At 39.9% G+C, this 19867-nt stretch overlaps 1 protein-coding gene across 5 annotated transcripts in view; it reads right to left on the bottom strand.

Annotated features, from left to right (window-relative positions):
- Nucleotides 1–524: 524 nt before the first annotated feature.
- st3gal4 (ST3 beta-galactoside alpha-2,3-sialyltransferase 4) overlaps nt 525–19867 on the bottom strand; it is a 48597-nt gene continuing 29254 nt past the window's right edge. For 3 of the 5 annotated variants that reach the window (XM_085429784.1, XM_085429782.1, XM_085429783.1), the window contains exons 3-11: nt 13540–13621; nt 13119–13208; nt 11736–11833; nt 11457–11520; nt 10470–10565; nt 6849–7047; nt 6276–6413; nt 1453–1611; nt 525–1354 (exon numbers count right to left, since the gene is read on the bottom strand). In XM_085429784.1, coding sequence (XP_085285910.1) covers nt 1265–1354; nt 1453–1611; nt 6276–6413; nt 6849–7047; nt 10470–10565; nt 11457–11520; nt 11736–11833; nt 13119–13208; nt 13540–13621 — 1016 coding nt within the window. In that variant the 3' untranslated portion in view covers nt 525–1264. Of the gene's footprint in view, nt 1355–1452; nt 1612–6275; nt 6414–6848; nt 7048–10469; nt 10566–11456; nt 11521–11735; nt 11834–13118; nt 13209–13539; nt 13622–19552; nt 19623–19867 lie in introns of all 5 variants that reach the window. The other 2 variants (XM_085429785.1, XM_085429781.1) reach the window with 2 other exon arrangements.

Here is a 19867-nt window from a genome sequence, read left to right on the forward strand (position 1 = left end):
TTAGTCAAAGTTGTAGCAGTGGCTGTATCACAGCATTTGCTGGGGTAATTGAAAACGCAGCATATGTCTGCCATTAAACTGACATAAGCAGATGAGGCAGTCACTGTCACTGCTGAGGATGTACCACTCTGTGAATGAGCACAGCTCAAGCGCCAAGGGCCAGGCTCCATTCACGTTAACATTAATAGAAGGTTTGGTGTCTACAGAGAGCAGACCATCATCGCTGGCATGTCACCTGCAGCAATTGTATCTTAGTCCTTCCAAGTTTTTAGGTTTTTGGTTTCCCAGACGTTCATACCGCACACGTTCACTAGCACATGCACTAATGCTAGGTTTAGTGTTTCCATTAATCCAGGCACTTTGGGGCACGTGGGGTGGGGGGGGCTGCTGCATGATTGCACCATGTGCAGTGCAGTAGACTGGATATACTGTATATTATGCATGCAATGGAGACATACTGCCATCTAGTGGTAACAACAGCAATATTCAAATAAAATAAAACATTAAGAAAGGGCAAAGCAACAGTAAAATCAATTATGATCAGTTTTGATCACCTTTAATTTACGAATGTATTTTATTCTGTACATTACAAAATATCCAGTGGTACCATTTGTATCTGAAAAAAAACCATGAAATAAATAATGAAACAATCACCGTAGTCAAAGTATAACAAATGAGCAAAATTGTCATTAGATTTTTTTAAAAAAACATTAACTTGAACACAGTTCCATACTTTAAAGATAAAGAATCAGAGTTCAAAAGAATTAACAAATTTCATTCTAAACTCGATAAACCACTCGCATCAGGCTTACATCTTAACGATATACGTGAAAAGTCCAGACAAGTGAAAACTGCGCATGTCAGATGTTTTCATTCCATCAACTCAGTTCATCACAAGAACCGAAAAACAACAAGCACCAAGACTGGACATCTACTGATGAAACCAGTTTACTGCAGCTATCTTGTCACAAACAGCTGGGTCGCTACACTTTGCATTGATGCCCAACATTTTTTCTATTTCAGAATTTTATTAATTAATTTCTTTATCTACAGAGTTGAAGATTCTTTAGAAAAAAATGCTGAACCACATCGCCAAAGAAAAACATTTGAAAAGCGGTTAAATCGCTCTATTATTTCACTTTAGGAAAAAAACACACATAAGGTGCCAGGATTGTCACGTTCAGAAAAAATCAAATATCCAACCACAGAAGGCACATTAAGAGCTGAGACAGATGACCCCACGAAAAATGGAGATGGATCTGTATCATAAATGTGGATGCAGGTAGAGAATGGCTCCCGAATCCTCCAGTCTTTTTAAGGCTTCAGCTTCATGATTAAGGTCGTGGTAAGAATTCTGTAACAGAGTGGAGGAGCATTAGTATTCAAGGAATATGAAGCTTTGCCAGTGAGCGTGTTAAAACAAAAAGTACATCACTACAGGTGGCCGCGCACCTTCATAGACTTCATGGTGGCATATCCATAGTAATGGATCGGCTGCTGCTGCTGTTGGCTCTTTGAGCGAGGGTATCCGAATCCAGCAACGTGGACCACGTCACAGTAGTTGAGAGCAACAAAAATGGCAAGTATACCCGTGGTGGGATGCACTGGGATCTGCAACAAGCAAGAGATCATGACAGCCCACTGCACTTCTTCTTGTTTTCATGATTTATTATTTCTAAAATTAGCAAATATTAGTAGATACCCCCAAATAAAGAACTGAAAGATTTTTACCTTGCACACCTGAGTAAAAACAGATAAAAAAAAAAAACAATAAACAAAAAAAGGTTTGTATAAATCAAATTAACTTTATAGAAGGAGAGTTACTTAAAAATGTACATGCTGAGCTTTGCTGGTTGTGCAAAAGAGCTTATGATGTAAAAACAATCTCCAGATGGCTTTGGAACTGAAACCCTAAAAGAAGCCCCTCATTTCACCACTAGATGGCGATAGAGGAAAACTGCAGCTTTATATGCGGTTCATTTGCACAAGCATTTCTATCTGCAGTATTCGCTCTCATAACCTCACCCACATGGCTTATGCAAACACAGTTTTGTTTCTATGCTTTTTATTTCAACCACCTACTGTTCCAACAGAATTTAAACGTTGTGCACAACAATTAACTTAAACTCTTAAAAACAGAAAAACTTGAGTATTTTGACATTTTATTTTGAAATTCATTTGCAGCTCTGAGACTGCTGTTCTCAAGCAAAGTACAGCTGCTTTTTCAAACACAGTGATTCAAAGCATTTAAGCCCTCTGCCTTTCCTTTCCTTCCCCTCGATTACAGTAAATTAGTCTTTTTCACAGTAATCGAGAGGAAGGAAAGGAAAGGTGTGTGAAAAATTGATGGTTACTACACATATAAAGCCTCTGCCATGACTTAATGGTATGGTTAGCAATTATGTTGTTAAAAAAAAGTGGACATATGCAGAGTAAGCATGGGTGCACCATGTAAGCAGAGTAAAAATGGGTGTGCCATGGTAAAGGATGAGTTTATTGTCTAAAGTCATTGTGACAGATACATACGTAGTCCTGCAAGTGAAAATGCTGGCCTTATCACTAATGTACAGGTGCACATACACTAACCTGCAAAGGTTTTAGTGTGGCTGCAAGTTAGTTACAGAGACATAAAAAACTCAAGATTTGGCTGAAAGCTGGTCTGGTGTGATGAAATCCAGGTGGACTACGTCTGTAAAGAGGACACAGACTAATTCCTACAATTCGATTCCACACTACAATTTTTCCTGTATATCCCGAGGGAAAAACAGCCCACAAACAGCGGTGATATACATTTCTCTTCACATTTTGTGCATGTCACATTCCTTAATTGGCTTCTGCCTAAAAACAATGACAAAAGAACATGCAGGAAGCAAAACCTTCCGGCTGATATTTTATTTTTGCTTCTTTAAGGAAAAACTAGAACTCAAGGTAATGTGAGATTTAATGAGAGGAGACATGTTTGTTGTGTTATTCCTGGCTGGCTCTTTCTGTCCACAGAAATTCCCCTGTGCTGTTTGCCACTCCCTATATGACTGATTATGATTACGCGTGCTCACATAGGCAAGAAGAAGAATTATTTCCATATGACCTGAAGACAAAAGAAACTCTCATTCACTTTTCAAATTAAAACCCACTTTAACAAAAACCTTTTATTCTTCATCTTTCCAAATCATCATCTGTGTTTTGTGTTTTTTTCCTGTGCAATGCTCCATCGGTAAATGCACCGGTGTTTATATTAGCCTACTTCCAGTATGTTCTTTTCTAGTTACGGGGCTTACTGAATGTCAAAACCAATAGATCTCAAACTTTTTTTCTGGCGTGCCTCCCTTCAGGAGTCAGAAAAAGTTAACACCCCACTGTTCCTCATCAAATGTTAACAATGAAAAAGTATTTAAACTTATTTAGTGAAATGTCAACACAGCATCTGCAACCTCTTGTTTTGGAAAAAACTCTGTGTAAACCATCCTGATATCAAAATAAAGTTAACATATAAGTGAGCCTTAATCACATCACAGGTGTAAGTATCACAACAGACGTCATTGTGTCAAAGTAACTGAGGATGGAACACAGATTTTTTTTCTTGGCCTAATTTTTTGTGTGTCTTTTACAGCATGAACCTGTGCTGCAGTAGATCAAAAACTGAAGAAAACCATGAGTCAACAGATGGACATTACCCGTGGAAAGATCAATGCTGCTGAAGTGAAACAGAGCAAAGTTACAGAGGTTTGATTTTGCAAATTAAAAAAATTTGGCACCATCTGTGAGAGCTGATATTTCTTCAGCATTGAAAAGCAGAAATTTGGCTTTCTTGCTGGAGGTCAATTTCGCAAAACAAATCAATAAACATACTCTAAAAAATTATGGACTGGTGCGTAATGCGTCCGCGCGTAAAGAATCAAATAAGGCAGAAAGTAGGAATTTATGACAGGAAACTGCTGTTGAAACACACTGCGAAATGGAGCTGTGCAGGAAATGTGATTGCATCAAAGTGGATTTTTTTGGTAACAATACAGCACAGGTAAGACAGAACTGATGCTAATGTTTGTCACACTTGAAGCGAAATTTTGGTCTCCTTTTGCTGCTGGCTTAGTGAATTTTTGGTTGGGTCGTGATGAAACTTGCACTTTTGGACTCGGTGAGATCTGTGCTTTCAACAGAGACATTGTCCGTGTACATGCTGTCAGATTTGTTGTTTTAGCTGTGTTTGGTGGTCATGGAAAGGGTTTTGTGAGCTTTAGCTAAGATTCTGATATTTCAGTGATGCCACACATCTATATTTGAATAACAGATCTGGCAGCACAGCCTGTGAAACTAGCTGTTGCTTTCAGTTTCAGATGAAAACGCCGTTTTCAAATTTATCTGGGCTGGTGTGGACTTTGTCTCAGTGGAGGTTTTTGAAACCCACGTTGAAGTGTGAAACCTCAGGGGAAGTGCTATTTTAAAAGTTTATTCAGAGGTACAGTAGGGCTCAAGTGTGTTTTTTTTTATAGTTTAGCAACAGGTCAGGCTGGCATCTGGTACTCAGTGAATGATCAGCACAGCTCCTCAATGTGTGCTGATAACTCTACTTCTGCCTTTTTCAGGAGATGTTTAAAAGAAAGCCTACACACAACACACCGGCATGTAGATGACAGTAAGTGTTCATTTGCGTGAGTCGTTGAGCTTTTGTACCCTCAGGGTTAATTTTTTGCAAAATGTGTGTCTAAACAAATGTGCAGTTGGTTATAGCAACAGAGATAACAATTTGTTTGAGTAGCCTTGTCAAGAATCTGAAACAGAGTTTTTGCCGCTGCACAGAGCATAATCGGTAACCTGAGGGAAACTGATGATGCCAAAGCACAGGAGTTCCAAAATGAGAAAAAGTGTATCCAACAACAACACAGAGTGAGGGCGTGCCAGATGCACATTTCCATCGTGTTCAGTAATGTGTAAAAAATGTCATGCTTACAGCCCCGAATAAACATAATTCAGGTGTTACTTGAAAACTTTACTGCCTGCAGGCCCCAGTTCTCCCACCACTTCATCCCACCTCTCCTACTGCTGCCCCCCAGCCATTCCCGTACAAGCTGCACAGATGGTACAGAGCTCCTGTCGAGTGAGCCCGCTGATTGCCTGCAGGATCTCTGCCTTCCCGCTCCTCACTCTCGTCTTGCAGTGAACCAACTGTGTTTATACCGCAATCTGAAATGGTTACACCCATTGTCAAGTCTTTGACAAAAAGGTCTCAGTGGGAACAAGCAGAACCAAAACAAAACTTGGCTGAAGATCCACATCGACGACGATCCCCACCAAACACACAGAAAGCCACACTTGGAAGATGAGATGCTATGGGCCAATAAAAAATGCTGTAATACACCAGTTTCAGTCCAAGAGGGATCTCGTGGTGTTTCAAAATCTGATCAGCAGGGGAAAAAAAAGAAATGTCATGCACTCTGGATCTTCATTGCGCAACTGCTGTTTTTCCTCGAGTTTATGGGTTTAGAGCAATGCTTTCACTTTTACTTTTCGTGTTTTGATTCAGCCATCTTGCGTTTCATTTGCCTTCTACTTTAAAATGTCAAAGGATATGCTCAGTGAAAACCAACTAAACATTAAAATCGAGTTAAAAGTTAGTGAAGGCCACAGTACAAAAGCAATAATCCGCATCACAGATAAGCACACTGGGAACTGCCTTTTACCTTTAAAGACATACAATAAGAAAACAATATTTTGGCTTTTCTTATCCCCAAAAAATGAAATAAGCCAATTATTTCCCAGGGAACCACCGATTTATCGTTAAAGACATGAGACAGTTATCTTACAGTGAGATACCAGGACGCCAAGCAGAAGCTAATTGTCACCAAATTCACAGTAATCACCAACTAGATTTCAGCAGAAACGCCTCTTACAATAAACTGTTTACCACAAAGGTCATGACGGATCATTCTGAGGAGCAGTGCCTAATCAGCAGAGGCTCCGTCCACCCTTGTTAACATTCATGTGGGAAGCAGTGAAAGGCCAGAAAAGAAGAACAGAAACATAGGAAAAAGAGCACAGAAGAGGAAGAAAAGTCTGCTGCAGAGGATGCCAGAAATTCTTGGTATTGCAACATCCCCACCACAATTACAGAGCAAAAACTTATGATTAAGTAAGAAATGGGACTGATTTGAATAAGGAATAAAGACAGTTTGGTTTCGATCTGCACTGAAACTTCTACTACCACAAATTGAGATCACGCATAGTCACGACTGCAAAAAAACCAAACAAAAAACACTTAAGTGAAAGTGATCACTCACCTGTTTGCTCTTGGGGTGAAAATTGATCTTTAGCAGCTTGACTGCAGTCTGATGCAAGAAGTGTGGGTCCAGCACTCTAACTTTACTGGCATCACCCAACCAAATTTGAGGAGGGGGCTTCCAAAAGCCTTTCCTGACCTGGCAAAGACAAAAAAACAGACAGGGTGTTTACAGACTGAGAGTGAAAACGGCCACGAATTGCCCTTTATTTGGCAGAATGGATGCATGCAAGGAGAGACGCATGTAAATCTCCATGTTTGGAGGACACTAAATCGATGTGCAAATTAGCGGGTAATGACCCTGCAACTATTAGCAGCAGGAGGCCGGAGGTGCCGTGGGATACGGAGTGAACGATGCCTGCAATGGAAACAACATTTAACTCTGGAGAGTGCTGGTACTGCTCAAGTGGAACCTCTTAAGTAGTTGTTCCTGATATGCAAGACAGACAAGCTTGAAAAGTAAAGAGAATGTGTTCAGTTGAGGCAGAGAGAGGAAAGAACGAAAGAAAGGGAGATGACTGTGTGTGCGTAAGAGAGTCTGTGTTTGCATGTGGGAGAGTGCATTCTCACACACATCCAGTACCCTCTTCTCATTGTAGAGGATCTCTTTGAGCCACCGTAGATCTTGCTGTTTGAAAGGCACCAGGACCATAAGGGTGTCAGGCTCATTGTCCAGTCCAGGGTTGTAGAAGGCTGACTCAGGGTAGAAGAACCTCATGGTGGTCTTGTTCCCCACGTCTTCCTCATAGCCTCTTACCGGGGCATCATTCAACCTGAGGCAGGAATAAAATATGTAAAGAAATTTAAAAAAGGATTTTCAGAGCTGTTTTAGTCAGGATTTCAATTTTTGCAATTAGAAAAAAGTTGATGTAAATGAGCATTGAATAACCATTATTCAGTGGATCGTGAAATACTGCACTCCCCACCTGCAGCTAGCCTCTCAGAGCTTCATCAGATCAGATCAGAAAACTTTATTGTCATTGTCATGAGAACAACGAAATGAAGAATGGTCCCCGATCATTGCATCATCCCTAGCAATATCAAAATATAAATAAAACAATAAAATTCAATAAATAAAATAGATAGAATACTTAAAATACTAATAAGATATAACAGTAAAACATTCACATACATCCCACACACATGCTTCAGACCGTGCATAGATTAACACAAGAGTGGCGTGATGGACATTTTTTTGTAGTATTCAGATGTGTTATTGCAGTTGGATAACAGCTGTGTTTGAGTCTATTAGTCCTTGCTCTGATTGCCCTGTACCGTCTGCCTGAGGGCAACAGTTCGAACAGGGAGTGGCCAGGATGTGAGGTGTCTTTTATGATGTTTTGGGCCTTTTTAAAACAGTGGGCATTGTGTAGAACTTCCAGTGTGGGGAGAGGGCAGCCAGTGATCTTTTGGGCGGTGTTAATGATCCCTTGGAGTGCTTTCCTCTGAGCCCCTGTGCAGCTAGTGTACCAGATGCATATGCAGTAAGTTAGAACACTCTCAATGGTGGCTCTGTAGAAGGACACCAGCAGTCTCTGTGTGATGTTATTCCTCCTGAGAATTCTCAGGAAGTACAGTCTCTGTTGGGCCTTTTTCAGCAGCTCGGAGGTGTTCACACTCCAGGAAAGGTTCTCCTCTATATTGACTCCCAGGAAGCGGAAGCTTGCCACCCTTTCTACACAGTCCCCATTTATGAATAGTGGTTGGATCTCTGCCTTTTTCCTTCTGAAGTCTATTATGAGTTCTTTGGTTTTTGAAGTGTTGAGGAGGAGGTTATTGGCCTTACACCATGACGTCAGCTGCTCCACCTCGTCTCTGTACGTAGACTCGTCTCCCTTGGAAATGAGCCCCACCACTGTGGTGTCATCTGCAAATTTCACAAAGATGTTGCTGTGGTGGCGAGGAGTGCAGTCGTGTGTGTAGAGAGAGTAGAGCAGTGGACTGAGCACACAGCCCTGGGGTGAGCCAGTGCTGAGACTCAGGGCTGAGGATGTGTGATGGCCAACTCTGACTCTCTGTCTACGGCCCGAGAGGAAGCTGTTGATCCACATGCAGGTGCTGTCTGGAAGCCCCAGGTCTTGTAGCTTGGCCACCAGTTTGTGTGGAAGGACTGGTGGCCAAGCTACAAGACCTGGGGCTTCCATACAAGACCTGGGGCTTCAACCGATTCAGTTTTTACATAAATGATTTAAGGTCTGATCGCATGCTTAAAGACACTGGAGGTAACATGACCTCGGCCTTGAGCATAGTTTAGGTAAAGATCCATTAGGTGATCTTTGCATGCAATGTTCACTGAAATCTGATAATACTCTAAGAGGAGTAACAATTCTTGTAAATCACATAAGCTCATGGGTCCTTCAGCCCGAAGTTGACAATTCTTGATTTCTTGTGTTTTTGCAGATTTTTCACACTTACATGTTGCAGATCAATAAACTATACACGGACAACCTGAATAAGTACATGTGGCAGAGTTGTGGTCCCTGGCTGAGCTGCAGGGGAGGGGTGGTGCAATGAACTCAAGTATGCATATGTTTTTTTTACAGAACTTTATGCTGATGCACAAACTCAACAGCTACATCCTTTATTGCACAGATAGTCCATGACCATCTCTTTAGTTTCTGACACATTAATGTGCAACAAGGACAACTTGCAACACTCTTTTTCTGGTCAAGGTTTACTCAGCAGAGATGCAATCACTGTAAAAATAAAACTGGAGAAAACGCACTTCTGTGATGGCAAATAAAACACGATTTACCAACATGTCACACCGCAATCAGTCTTATGAATACTAAGAAGTTGCAGCAGCATAAATTTTGGTGTATGTGTAAAGTTGCACCCAGATATGTCGTCTACTGACAGATATTATCTATCACACGATTAAGAGCTGGGGGGGAAAAATTAATAAAAGTTAAAAAGTTGCCTCAGAACAGGATGACTAACTCACTCTACGCTGTACACAGCCTGAAATTCGAAACCTTGTTCACTCTGTGAAATAAAAAAACATCTGTGTTTCATCACTTAACAAAAAAATACAATATAACTCTATAGTTGACAAATTCAATAGCACAGACTGAGAACATTAAATTATTAGCAAGCACTTTGAGAACTTAATTCTCAACAGGCTTTTAAGAAGTCAAGCAGTGTTTCCATGGCAGGAAAAAAGCCAGATGACGTCAAAATCTCAGGCATGCATTGAATTCTGAGTGTCAATAACCTGACTTGGCTGGAAAATAATTAGAAGAGAGCGAGAGACGTGAGGGGAGGGAAAGAGGGGGGTTCGGGGGGGGGGGGTGCATTGCTGCCAGGCCTAATTCTGGCTGTTTGAAAGAGGCTTAAAAAAACTCAGAATGCGGTCGCTCATTCCAAGGCTGTAGAGTCAGATCTGCTAGATGCCTTTGTCCCTGAGTAAACTCAATGCTTTCTTTTCTGCTTTTAAAGAACCTGATTTGACCCAAACTTAGCCTGAGAGGACGGCTCTGTGTCAGAGTCACATGCTTATACAGTCTACAGCTAAGTGAATTAAACCCTATTTAGAGAGGCTGAGGGTAAAAGAAATCAACACATTCTCTTTTTTAAAATGCAATAGCAATGAGTCCTAACTGCCTTGAAACATGGAAGTTTAACTGCTCTCCTTTTAAATCAACCTTGGACATGATTTTTTCTGATTGGCTGTGCTTGATAAACAGAAGGGCAGAACAGCAGGTTGGTTGGGTTTCAATCCCTACAACAAAAAGTGTAGATGACCTCACTAATGATATCGCCAACAGCTCTATCCCTCAACCTGCTTGTACATGCACCCATATTTGAAAGTCCTACATCCCTTAATTCACGAGTTATTGCGCTCGCAAACTTGGGTATCCACCCAACCTGGCTGTCCACCAGGCGAGGTGATGACATTACCCCAAGCCTTTCAGGCTGAGGGGCTGAAGACTGTCAGCAATCAACTATTTAGAGCAGTCTGAAGTCTGAGCTTCTGGCTTAAAGACATTTAAGCCATATACTGACTTCATTGTTTGCAACTTTGAACATTTTAAATCCAAGCATCCATCTAAATAATTGGATTTAAATATATGGCAGACACTTTCAAACACACTTTAACCCCACTATTATTGCACAGTAGAGCATATCATTTCATTTTAATACCATAATCAGGAAAAATGATTTCACTGTTGTGTGGAGTATGATTATTGCTTACCGAATGACCACATCGTATTTATTGATGATGCTTCCCAGGGAGCTGTTTTTAATGGCAAAGCCATTACCTATGACTACACAAGTTCTGCACTCAAGGCTGTGGAGAAAAACAACACAGGTTCACATTATGAATTAAATGTGGCAAATTTTTCTTTATCAAGGTTTCTCATCGGTCTTAAAATGAACATGTTTTGTTCAGTTACAAACAAAATGGCTCTCTGGAGGCAAAAACCTATCATCACTACTGGAACAGCACGCGAGGACATAGGGAACAGTTATAGGGAACAGTTACAGAGAGCGTTTTCACAGAACTCTTTGCAACCATGTTAAAAATCAAGTACAAGGCCACAGTTAGCATGTTAAACGTTAAAGTTCATGACAGCACAATTAAAAAAAGATGGAACAAGTGTGGCTTGTTTGGAACGTTTGCCAAGAGAAGGCCTCGTCTTTCTAAAAAGAACGTGGCAGCACAGCTTAGGTTTGCAAAGCTGCATTTAAACAACCACAGGAGCTCTGGAACAATCCTATGGGCAGACGAGAACAACGTGGAGATGTTTGGCCATAATGCAGAGTGCTACATTTGGCAAAAACCAGTGCCTGCAAACCTCCATGTTGTAAAGAAAAATGGACCAAAATTCCTCCACAACGATGTGACAGATTTCAAGTTATTGCTGCTAAAGGCGGCGCCACAAGCTGTTGAATCATAGGGTGTTTTTCACAGGACTGCATAGTGTGTATTTGTTGGCACCGATCTTGGCCTACTCTATTTTGAGCATGATGGCTTGAATTGGTAAACAGAGCAGGATACTGAAAAATTTTTAAATAGTTAAGAATATTTAGAATAATTAGAAAAGTGCAGATTAATATTCTTGTAAATAAATAAATTGTAAGATGGTCTAAAAAAGCAAATCGTTATCCATGATTGCAATATTAAACTAATTCGCTTTACTACTGTTGGCCAAGTTTGCTAAAGTGTGCTCAAACTTACTTTTCAATGTTGGCTGGCACGTGATAATTTGTAGTTACAGCAAGCACTTTCAGTAGCAGCAGCTCTGGGATGAAAAGTGAGAAATGGAGAAGTTCAAAAGTTCACGCCGAACACAGAGCTTGAATTGGTGAAAAAGCTACAGTCCTGGGTTTCAGCTGTATTAACAGTTTAAGATGTCATCTATTTAATCCCCAGTCCTGGTCCCAGTCAAAATGAGACAAATTTGCTAAAAGTGAGTGGGAAGAGTGGGGATTAATTTAAAATGCAAGGTCAACATACCACTGCCCTTAATGCCATAAGGTAATGCCAGATCTGACAGATGCTGCCGCCAAAAGAAATCCTCCATTTTCATAAAGAGCTGCGTCCGTCTGCTAATGCTGCATGAGAAATGTCAAAGCAGGGTTTATAAGATGATACCACACAGTTTCAGTGTACAGATGAGTTATGCTGCCAGAGGCTTTGTGGCCGGGAGAGCAAAGAAAACTGCTTCAAGTTTTTTGTCTAAAATAATCAACCCACACAATAGACAATACCATCTGTTCTGCCAAGCAGTACAGTGTTCAAGCTAGCACATAAAAAAGAAAAAAAACTGCTTTGTAATCTTAACTGATGCACTAGCGTTACCAAATGTTCTGGTACCCATTAAGCAGGTAAGCCAACCTCGTTATAAGAAAATCACCTATTTATATGATGCCATTCAATAGCAATTTCCTTCATTAAAATTCTCCGCTGACATTCCCTCGCCATGGAGAGGGGAAAGAAAACAATAATACTCACAGAGCCTGTGGAGTGAGACAAATGTGGCAGGTTGTAATATGTGAAACAGTTGCTCTTCTGTGCTCACTCACTCCAGCTGTTTATAACCTACTGTCTTTGACAGTAAGTCTCTCAGGCATTTATTACTCTTGTGTGCCAGCTAGCCCTCTGTAGGAGATCAGGATAAATCTCCGGGCAGGGAGTCTAATTAGAGAAATGTCATTGTAACTGCCTCGCAGGCTTCCCTGTGACTGACTCATGTTAAAAATCCAAGAACAACGGACTGGTAACTCTGAACTGAACTCTTTTTCAGCTACACATCTTAACTGTTGAAAATGTTAAAGGGCAGGCGGTGGAAGGTCGACTGGGCTAAATAAATAAACAGTGACCTTGGATGAGGTTTGGCCAAACCACACATTCCCTTTTACTAATAGAGCAGAGCCAAGAATAAAGGTGAGTAAATATACAGGTCGATAAACTGATAAAGAGACTAAAAGATAGATAACTGTGAGCATGTTAGAGAATGTGAAACAGGGATTAGTTAACAAAACGGGCTAGACATTATCAAGTTATAAAAAAAATATGTATATGTCATGAAGACATTGTTAGCCAAAATTAGTTTTTCACATTAACTCCCCCTCTCTGGCTTTTTATCAAGACATTCCACTGGAATGACTGAAACTTACTGTAACCATTATTTAGATGGAAACTCTTCTTTTAAACATAACTCTTCTTCTCTGTAAAATATGCTTTTCTGTCATGACTGGTACAGAGCAGTCCAGTTTCAAGGAACTCGGCACTTTATGTTCAAATAAAAACACTGCTATACACCACTCCTTTAATAAGTCAGTTTCCCCAAAAAAAAGAAAAAAAGAAAAAAGAACACACAGACATGCCATTACTCACTTAAAGTTAAGGCTCTCCCATTTCTTCTGGGTTAGCCAGCCACCACACAGCGACTTGCTACTGCTGGGAGACTTGCTGGTGCCTCCATAGCTGAAAGACAGTTGCCACAGATGGCATGAAAACTACTGCTGAATCAGTGAAAATGGAAAGTGCCAGTAATTTAGTCCAAAATGCTCAAAAAAGTGCAAAAATTGCTATGTGTGAGGCTTTGGTTGACTAGCAGCTCAGACCACTTTGTGAATAGGCTGTCTTCTCAGATTTTAGTGACTCAGCGCTGGCCAGAAATCCTGCGAAATGGGTATTACTGTGATTCTGTGACTCAATACCAGAGAAATTAAGAAAGAAAGAAAGAAAGAAAGAAAGAAAGAAAGAAAGAAAGAAAGACATGTTTGTGTTAGAGTGTGTCTTTGTGTGAGATTACCTCTGAATCAAGGCATACGAACAGTAGAACATGACAAAGGTGACGAAGAACAGGAGAACTGGGAGAAGCCTAGGCCACCATACTGGAGCAGACAAAGACAAAAACAGAAGCAAACATATCAGGGTATAAAAGTAGAGTCACCTGAGAGACAATGCTCAGTCTTCTTCTATGCAAATTATGATGTTTGCTTTTTCTGACGTGCCATTTTGAAACAGGTGTACGGGCAATGCCAATGAAACTGATTTTCATTCAAATATCACTTTCTAAATTAAGACAAATGCAAAGGCTTATAGGAAACTGTCCATCTGCTAGGATTTATTTTTAACAGCAAAGAGTGAAGATCACAAATTACGATACGATGTTCTCAAAAATGGTTTGAATTCTTTAAATACACTGAAAAAACTTGCAAATCTCATAAACACATATTTTATTCACAACAGAACACATAACAAATGTTTAAACTGAGATATTCTACTTTTTCATGAAAAATATTAGAAAACGATGGCAACAAAGGGCTCAAAAAGTCAGTGGTGCTAAAAAGAAACAGCTAGGGGAACATTTTGCAACTAATTTGGTTAGTTGACTACATGTTAGTTACATGATTGGGAATAACAAGAGCACCTTAGAGAGGCAGTTTGACAGAAGTAAAGCTGGGCAGAGGTTCATCAATCTGCAAACAAATCTGTCTACAAACATTTCTGAAATTTGAAAGTGTAAATACAGGTTTAAGATCAACATATGCTCCAATCCAGAAAATGTGTCTTTCAGGAAAGGTTGCACATATTTTAGCAAGACGATGCTAAACCACATACCACCTCTGTTACAACAGTTTCATAGCAGAAAAGTACATGTGCTGAACAGTATGTCTGTGAAGGTTCTCAGTCATCCAGGTCATTGTAGTCAAAGGAGCTTGCAAAGAAAAGAGTCTGGACTTCTTTAAGTTGCTTGAAGACATTTCACCTCTCATCCGAGAAGCTTCTTCAGTTCTAAGGTCAAACATGTGAACATTGGCATCCCCTTTTGAGGATGTCAATGTTCAAATTTTGGACAGAGAGGACAGATGGTTTGAAAGAGGAGTGAAAGAAGCCATCTATGTCCACTGTGAGCGACCATCTTTGAACAGAGGCGGTGTCTGCCATCTATAATCCAGTTTTGAGTTACCTCCCCAGACGCCTTAACGCCCACTCACACCCTGGGCCATCTGACCTCAGGAATTCGCATGATAAGGTGGGGCCAGGTTTCACAATGAGCTCACCCGAAACCCTGGCTGATTGGGACCCACACCCAGTTTCACACCTTGGCTCAGGCGATTAGAGGATCATCAGGGGGTCCTTTTGTCCCTCTGCGGGGGGACACTCCCACTAGGTTTAAATCAGGGACTCCCCACCATTTGACCTTAGAACTGAAGAAGCTTCTCGGATGAGAGGTGAAACGTCTTCAAGTAACTTAAAGAAGTCCAGACGCTTTTCTTTGCAAGCTCCTTTGACCATGTGCTGAACAGCACTCCAAACCTTTCATCAACTGAAAACAGTTGATACATCATGAAACCAAAAATACAACGAAGTCAAAGAAGAAGAGAAACAAGGATACTACACAGTGGTAAACACAGCTGTTACCCAACTTTTTTGAACGTGCTGCTGCCACCAAATTCAAAATGACTTATTTTGTTCATAAAATGGCAAATTTCTAAGTTTCAACATTCAATATGTTTTCTATGTTCTATTGTGAATGAAATATGGGTTCATTGCATTCTCTTTTTATTTAAATTTTACATAGCACATGTATGGAATGAGGGTTGTATATGAGTATCATTTGATATACTGGACTTATGTTAATGTGCATTTGGGAGCATCAAAAGTTTTCTTTTTCTTTTTTTTTTAACAACATCTCCATGAAATTACTCTAAAGCAGGGGTCGGCAACCCTAGGCACGCGTGCCAACTGTGTCACGTGAAGGGTTAACTGATGGCACGACCATAGCTGGACTGGCCATCAGGCATACCAGGCATTTGCTCGGTGGGCCGATGATTTTTTTTTTGTAACGGTATAAATGAAAGGTGGTGGATTGGCCAGTTGCTGGCCGGTGTGTAAAAATAACTCAGTTGTTTGGTGGTGGCTATGGCGTAGCTTCCACAGATTCAGTAAAATTAACAAGTGGTGAAGGCTGGCAGGTGGACGAGGGAGAGGGGAGGCAGGAGGAGGAGAAACCCGAGGCGGCCACTGGTCTGAGTGTGAACTGAACTTCAGGTAAGAAGTTATGACTACAGTCCATCTGGGTCAGATATAAACCAAGTTTAGGTGGAGTTTATTTTCATTGTGCTGACTTTTTACAGTCAGTTACAATAACTCGTACTGCGTGCTAGCTAGCATGACGGAGTTTCTATACAGCTGGGTGGGTGCTATGATGTTACTGATAGTGAACTTTATTTTATTTATAAGGTTAGTTAGTAGAGTTGCCAACTGTCCCGCATTCAGAGAAATTATTACGCATTTCGTGTTGAGCTGAGAAGGGACGCAGTTTGTCCCGGACTTCAGCTAGAATGGAAAAAGACACAAAGGTGGAGTTATTCTGTCTTTACGCTGCACAGCTGCCTCTTCTCTCATTCTCTCTCTCCTGTTGCTACTTTAATCATGAAACTGATCAATGATCAGCTGATTGGCTTTTCTCTCTTGTTTGTTTATCGCCCACTTTGCGCCAGAAAGAGGAAACTGAGGAGCTGTCCGCTCAGCGCAGCGTCAGCACCATGGAAATACACGGATACATCCGTAGACTCGAGACACAATGCGTTTTTGGGACTTTCAGGTGTATGGACCAATGTTTTCTTTTCTGATCAAACCAGAAATCTTTAATGAGCAGCTGGATTTGTCTCGCATTAACTGGCTGAGTTAATACCAGTTAATGCAACATCGAAGCAGCTGGAATCCACAGCTGTGCGTGTTCATGGAGCTTGCATTTTCACCAGCTGGACATCACTACCTGACAAGTTTAACTGTCTTCACAACATTGCAGAGGCCTTATTGACAGTATTTGGCTCCACATATCTGTGTGAGCAGATTTTCTCTCACATGAGTGTTAGAGATGGCACGATACCACTTTTTTATGTCGGCTACCGATATCATAAATTTGTATATCTGCCAATACCGATATGAATCCGATATAGTGTATTTTTTAATCAATAAAACTGTTTTTTAATATCTTGCTGCATTTTTTATAAGTTCATACTCAAGTTTAAATAAACAACAACACTAAAGCTATTCCGTTATACCTGTATGTAAAAAATACACTGCATCCAAAATATTTCATAGTTCAGCAATACTGATAAATCTAATAAACTTAAACCTACACAATCCTTCCTATTCTGGTATTTTAAAGAGCACTTAGCAGAAATATTAAGCAACCTAACTAATAGGGTTGCAAACTCCCAGCAAAAAAAAAAAAGGAAACCACCCCCCACCCTCCACCTCATGATGCTTAATCAACGTAATCAACTTTAATTTGATGCAGTGTGAAAACAAAAATGCACAGAATTAAATTATTTTTCAAGAATAATTAAATAGATTCAACATCTTTCTTCAACAGAACTGCAGACTGCACAGATGGTATCTTCCCAAAGGAAAAAGTACTATAGCTTACTAGGGTATATTAGACTTAACAGTTACTATATACAGTAATGGACTTCTATACATTTTACATCAGATTAAAACTTTGGGTGTAAGATTCGGATAATTATTTATTAAAAGCTACACATTTTAAATGAGAATAAGAAAGAAAAGTATGTCTTTGTGCCCCATTTTCCCAGTTAATGCCCTATCGGCCCCCCTGGCTAAACTTTGCTAGATCCGCCCCTGCACAGTTACCAGCCGTCAGCTACGTAGAAAAAGATCCTGGTGTAGAAAGTAATATTAAATAAATTCTAACAACAGCTTATCAAGCTTAAACGTGCTGCTGTTGTTCAGCTGCTGGTTTCCTCTTTCTGGCACGAATGTGTGCCAAAAACAAACAAGAGAGACGGAGTCGCGACAGGAAAGCCGATCAGCTGATCATTAATCAGTTTCACGTTTGAAGTAGCAGCAGGAGAGAGAAGGAGAGAGAGGCAGTCGCTCCATATATTGGTTGTTAAGCTTAACGCAGGAATGCTTTACAAACATTCAGAGATGAACTTACACACTTGCTTAACTTCTCTCTTGGATAACTTCCTCTGAGTTTGGTAGTGAGGCTCCAAATACACACAGCCGCTCTATCATGTGAGCACACTGCTCCGAAGTGCAACGGTTATGGGCCGAGTTACGCCGTGTCGCAAGTTTTGTGAGGTGCTTTTTTGATATTTAATGGATCGGATTACATTTTTTATTTCTCTCCGATATCCGATCCAGTAATTTACGTCAGTATCGGACCGATACCGATACGTAATATTGGATCGGTCCATCTCTAATGAGTGTCCTCGGGTAGCTGTCTGAATGCTGGACACTCGGAGACCTGTGTCTCTGAGTGGGAGACCAGAGATCAGATTAATATGTGTATTAACAAACATGCCATATTGGCCCAGTTTATTTTTCTTATCATTGTTGTGAGGAGACCATAAATAGCATTTGTATTTTTTGTTGTACAGTTAATTTGCTGTTATAGAGTTCTTGTTATGGATAAAAAGTGTCTTTTTTTGTTTCAAAATAGCTGATAACTATTCGCTGATAGCTGCCAACATCTGCAAACAAATATAATTCTATAAAGTGGTTCTATATAGTGTGTAACTGTTAATATAGAGCATTATTAAATTTATTGCTAATACAATCATATGGTACACTGACTTCTGAGGAAATTTTAAATGGCACTCGCCATCAAAAAGGTTGCCTACCCCTGCTCCAAAGATTGCTGTGCTTGGACTTTCTTCTCATCAGGTTCAGTGGTAAAGCTACACTGTACAGTAAATAAAGGTTTTTTCCTGCTAACTGGACTAATAGCGGGAAGTTTGGGGCAATTTAAGGTGTGATTAAATATTTTAAGCTTCATCTATAACAAGGCATTGAACAATAAACCCAAGGACCATTAAAAAGAGAGTTTGGAAGGTAATTTTAACCACTGTCTTTCTGACAGTTAGATAAGGACTCCATTCAATAATAAATTACAGCCAGTAAGTGCTGCACGGTGTTTGAAAACAGATAAATATACTTAGCCTGACTTAGCCTGATGCAAGTTTAAAAGAATACGTTGTAGTGTTATGAGTGGTTTATGTGCAAAAATACATGCAATAAATTATACACGGAATACATGGAAATTGCTACAAAATTCATTTAACGCTAAAGTTTTTAAAGTGTAAAGAGAAAAGCCAGCAACAGCCTTTGGTAACATTTTACAGTGGTTCGAAAAAGTGTTTCCCCCCCGTCTTAAATTCCCTATTTTTTTGCATATTTGTCACACACTTATATGTTTCAGATAATTAAACAAACGGTAATATTAGATAATATAAGATAAGCTGAGTCAAAACAAAATGTAGTTTTTAAGTGAAAAAAGTTATCAAAACCTATCTGGTCTTGTGTGAAAAAGTAATTAACCCTGCCCCCTTGTTAAATCATGAATTAACTGTGATTAAACAGTTTTTTTGTAAAGCTGAGTTCAGTTTCACTAAACACACTCAGGCCTGATTACTGGCAGACCTGTTGAATCATTCAAATAACAAGGCCTGGACTGCTTTAACTAACACGATCTGTATGCTGGCTTAAACAGAATTATGGTTACTGTTTGACAAAGACTCACTGGTAACCAAATTGTTCTGATGATAAGTGATAGTACTGATAAGTTCTACAATATTCAAGAAGTCCAGTTTGACCTCTCAGTATCTCACATTAAACAACAGTGAATTTAGGGCATGTTAAAAATCCCAATCCTCAAATTTGCTGTTCACACAGAGAAAATCATAAAAAAGATCTTAAGACAATAAGTTAAAAAAATGCAATGAAAATACAACAACAGCATCAAAAAAAAAAAAATAACAATCACAGACAGCAAAAAGGCTTACTTTTAGTTGCCTTCTGGGACATCTTCACATGCTCGCTGAGCCTCTCATGACTTCACAATATGTGGTCACCCTGATAGTAGGTACAGGAATAAGAAAGCTCAAATATTTGCACATATGACACTGCCTTTACTGTAAAAAAACAAAACAAAAAACAACTGAAAATGTGATCTGAAAGTCAAATGACATGAAAACTAAGATGTAGAGCATTTTGCACACATATGTAAATGTGTTCAAAGCATTTAAAAAAAGAAGGATCACAACGCGTTTCACAACTACAAGCAACAGCTAAAAATACTCTAAGTTAAAATTAAAACA

This window comes from Copadichromis virginalis, linkage group LG14 (assembly GCF_057382275.1).
Source record: "Copadichromis virginalis isolate Kocher_CV1m ecotype Utaka linkage group LG14, C_Virginalis_male_GT1.1, whole genome shotgun sequence".
Classification (NCBI taxonomy): domain Eukaryota; kingdom Metazoa; phylum Chordata; class Actinopteri; order Cichliformes; family Cichlidae; genus Copadichromis; species Copadichromis virginalis.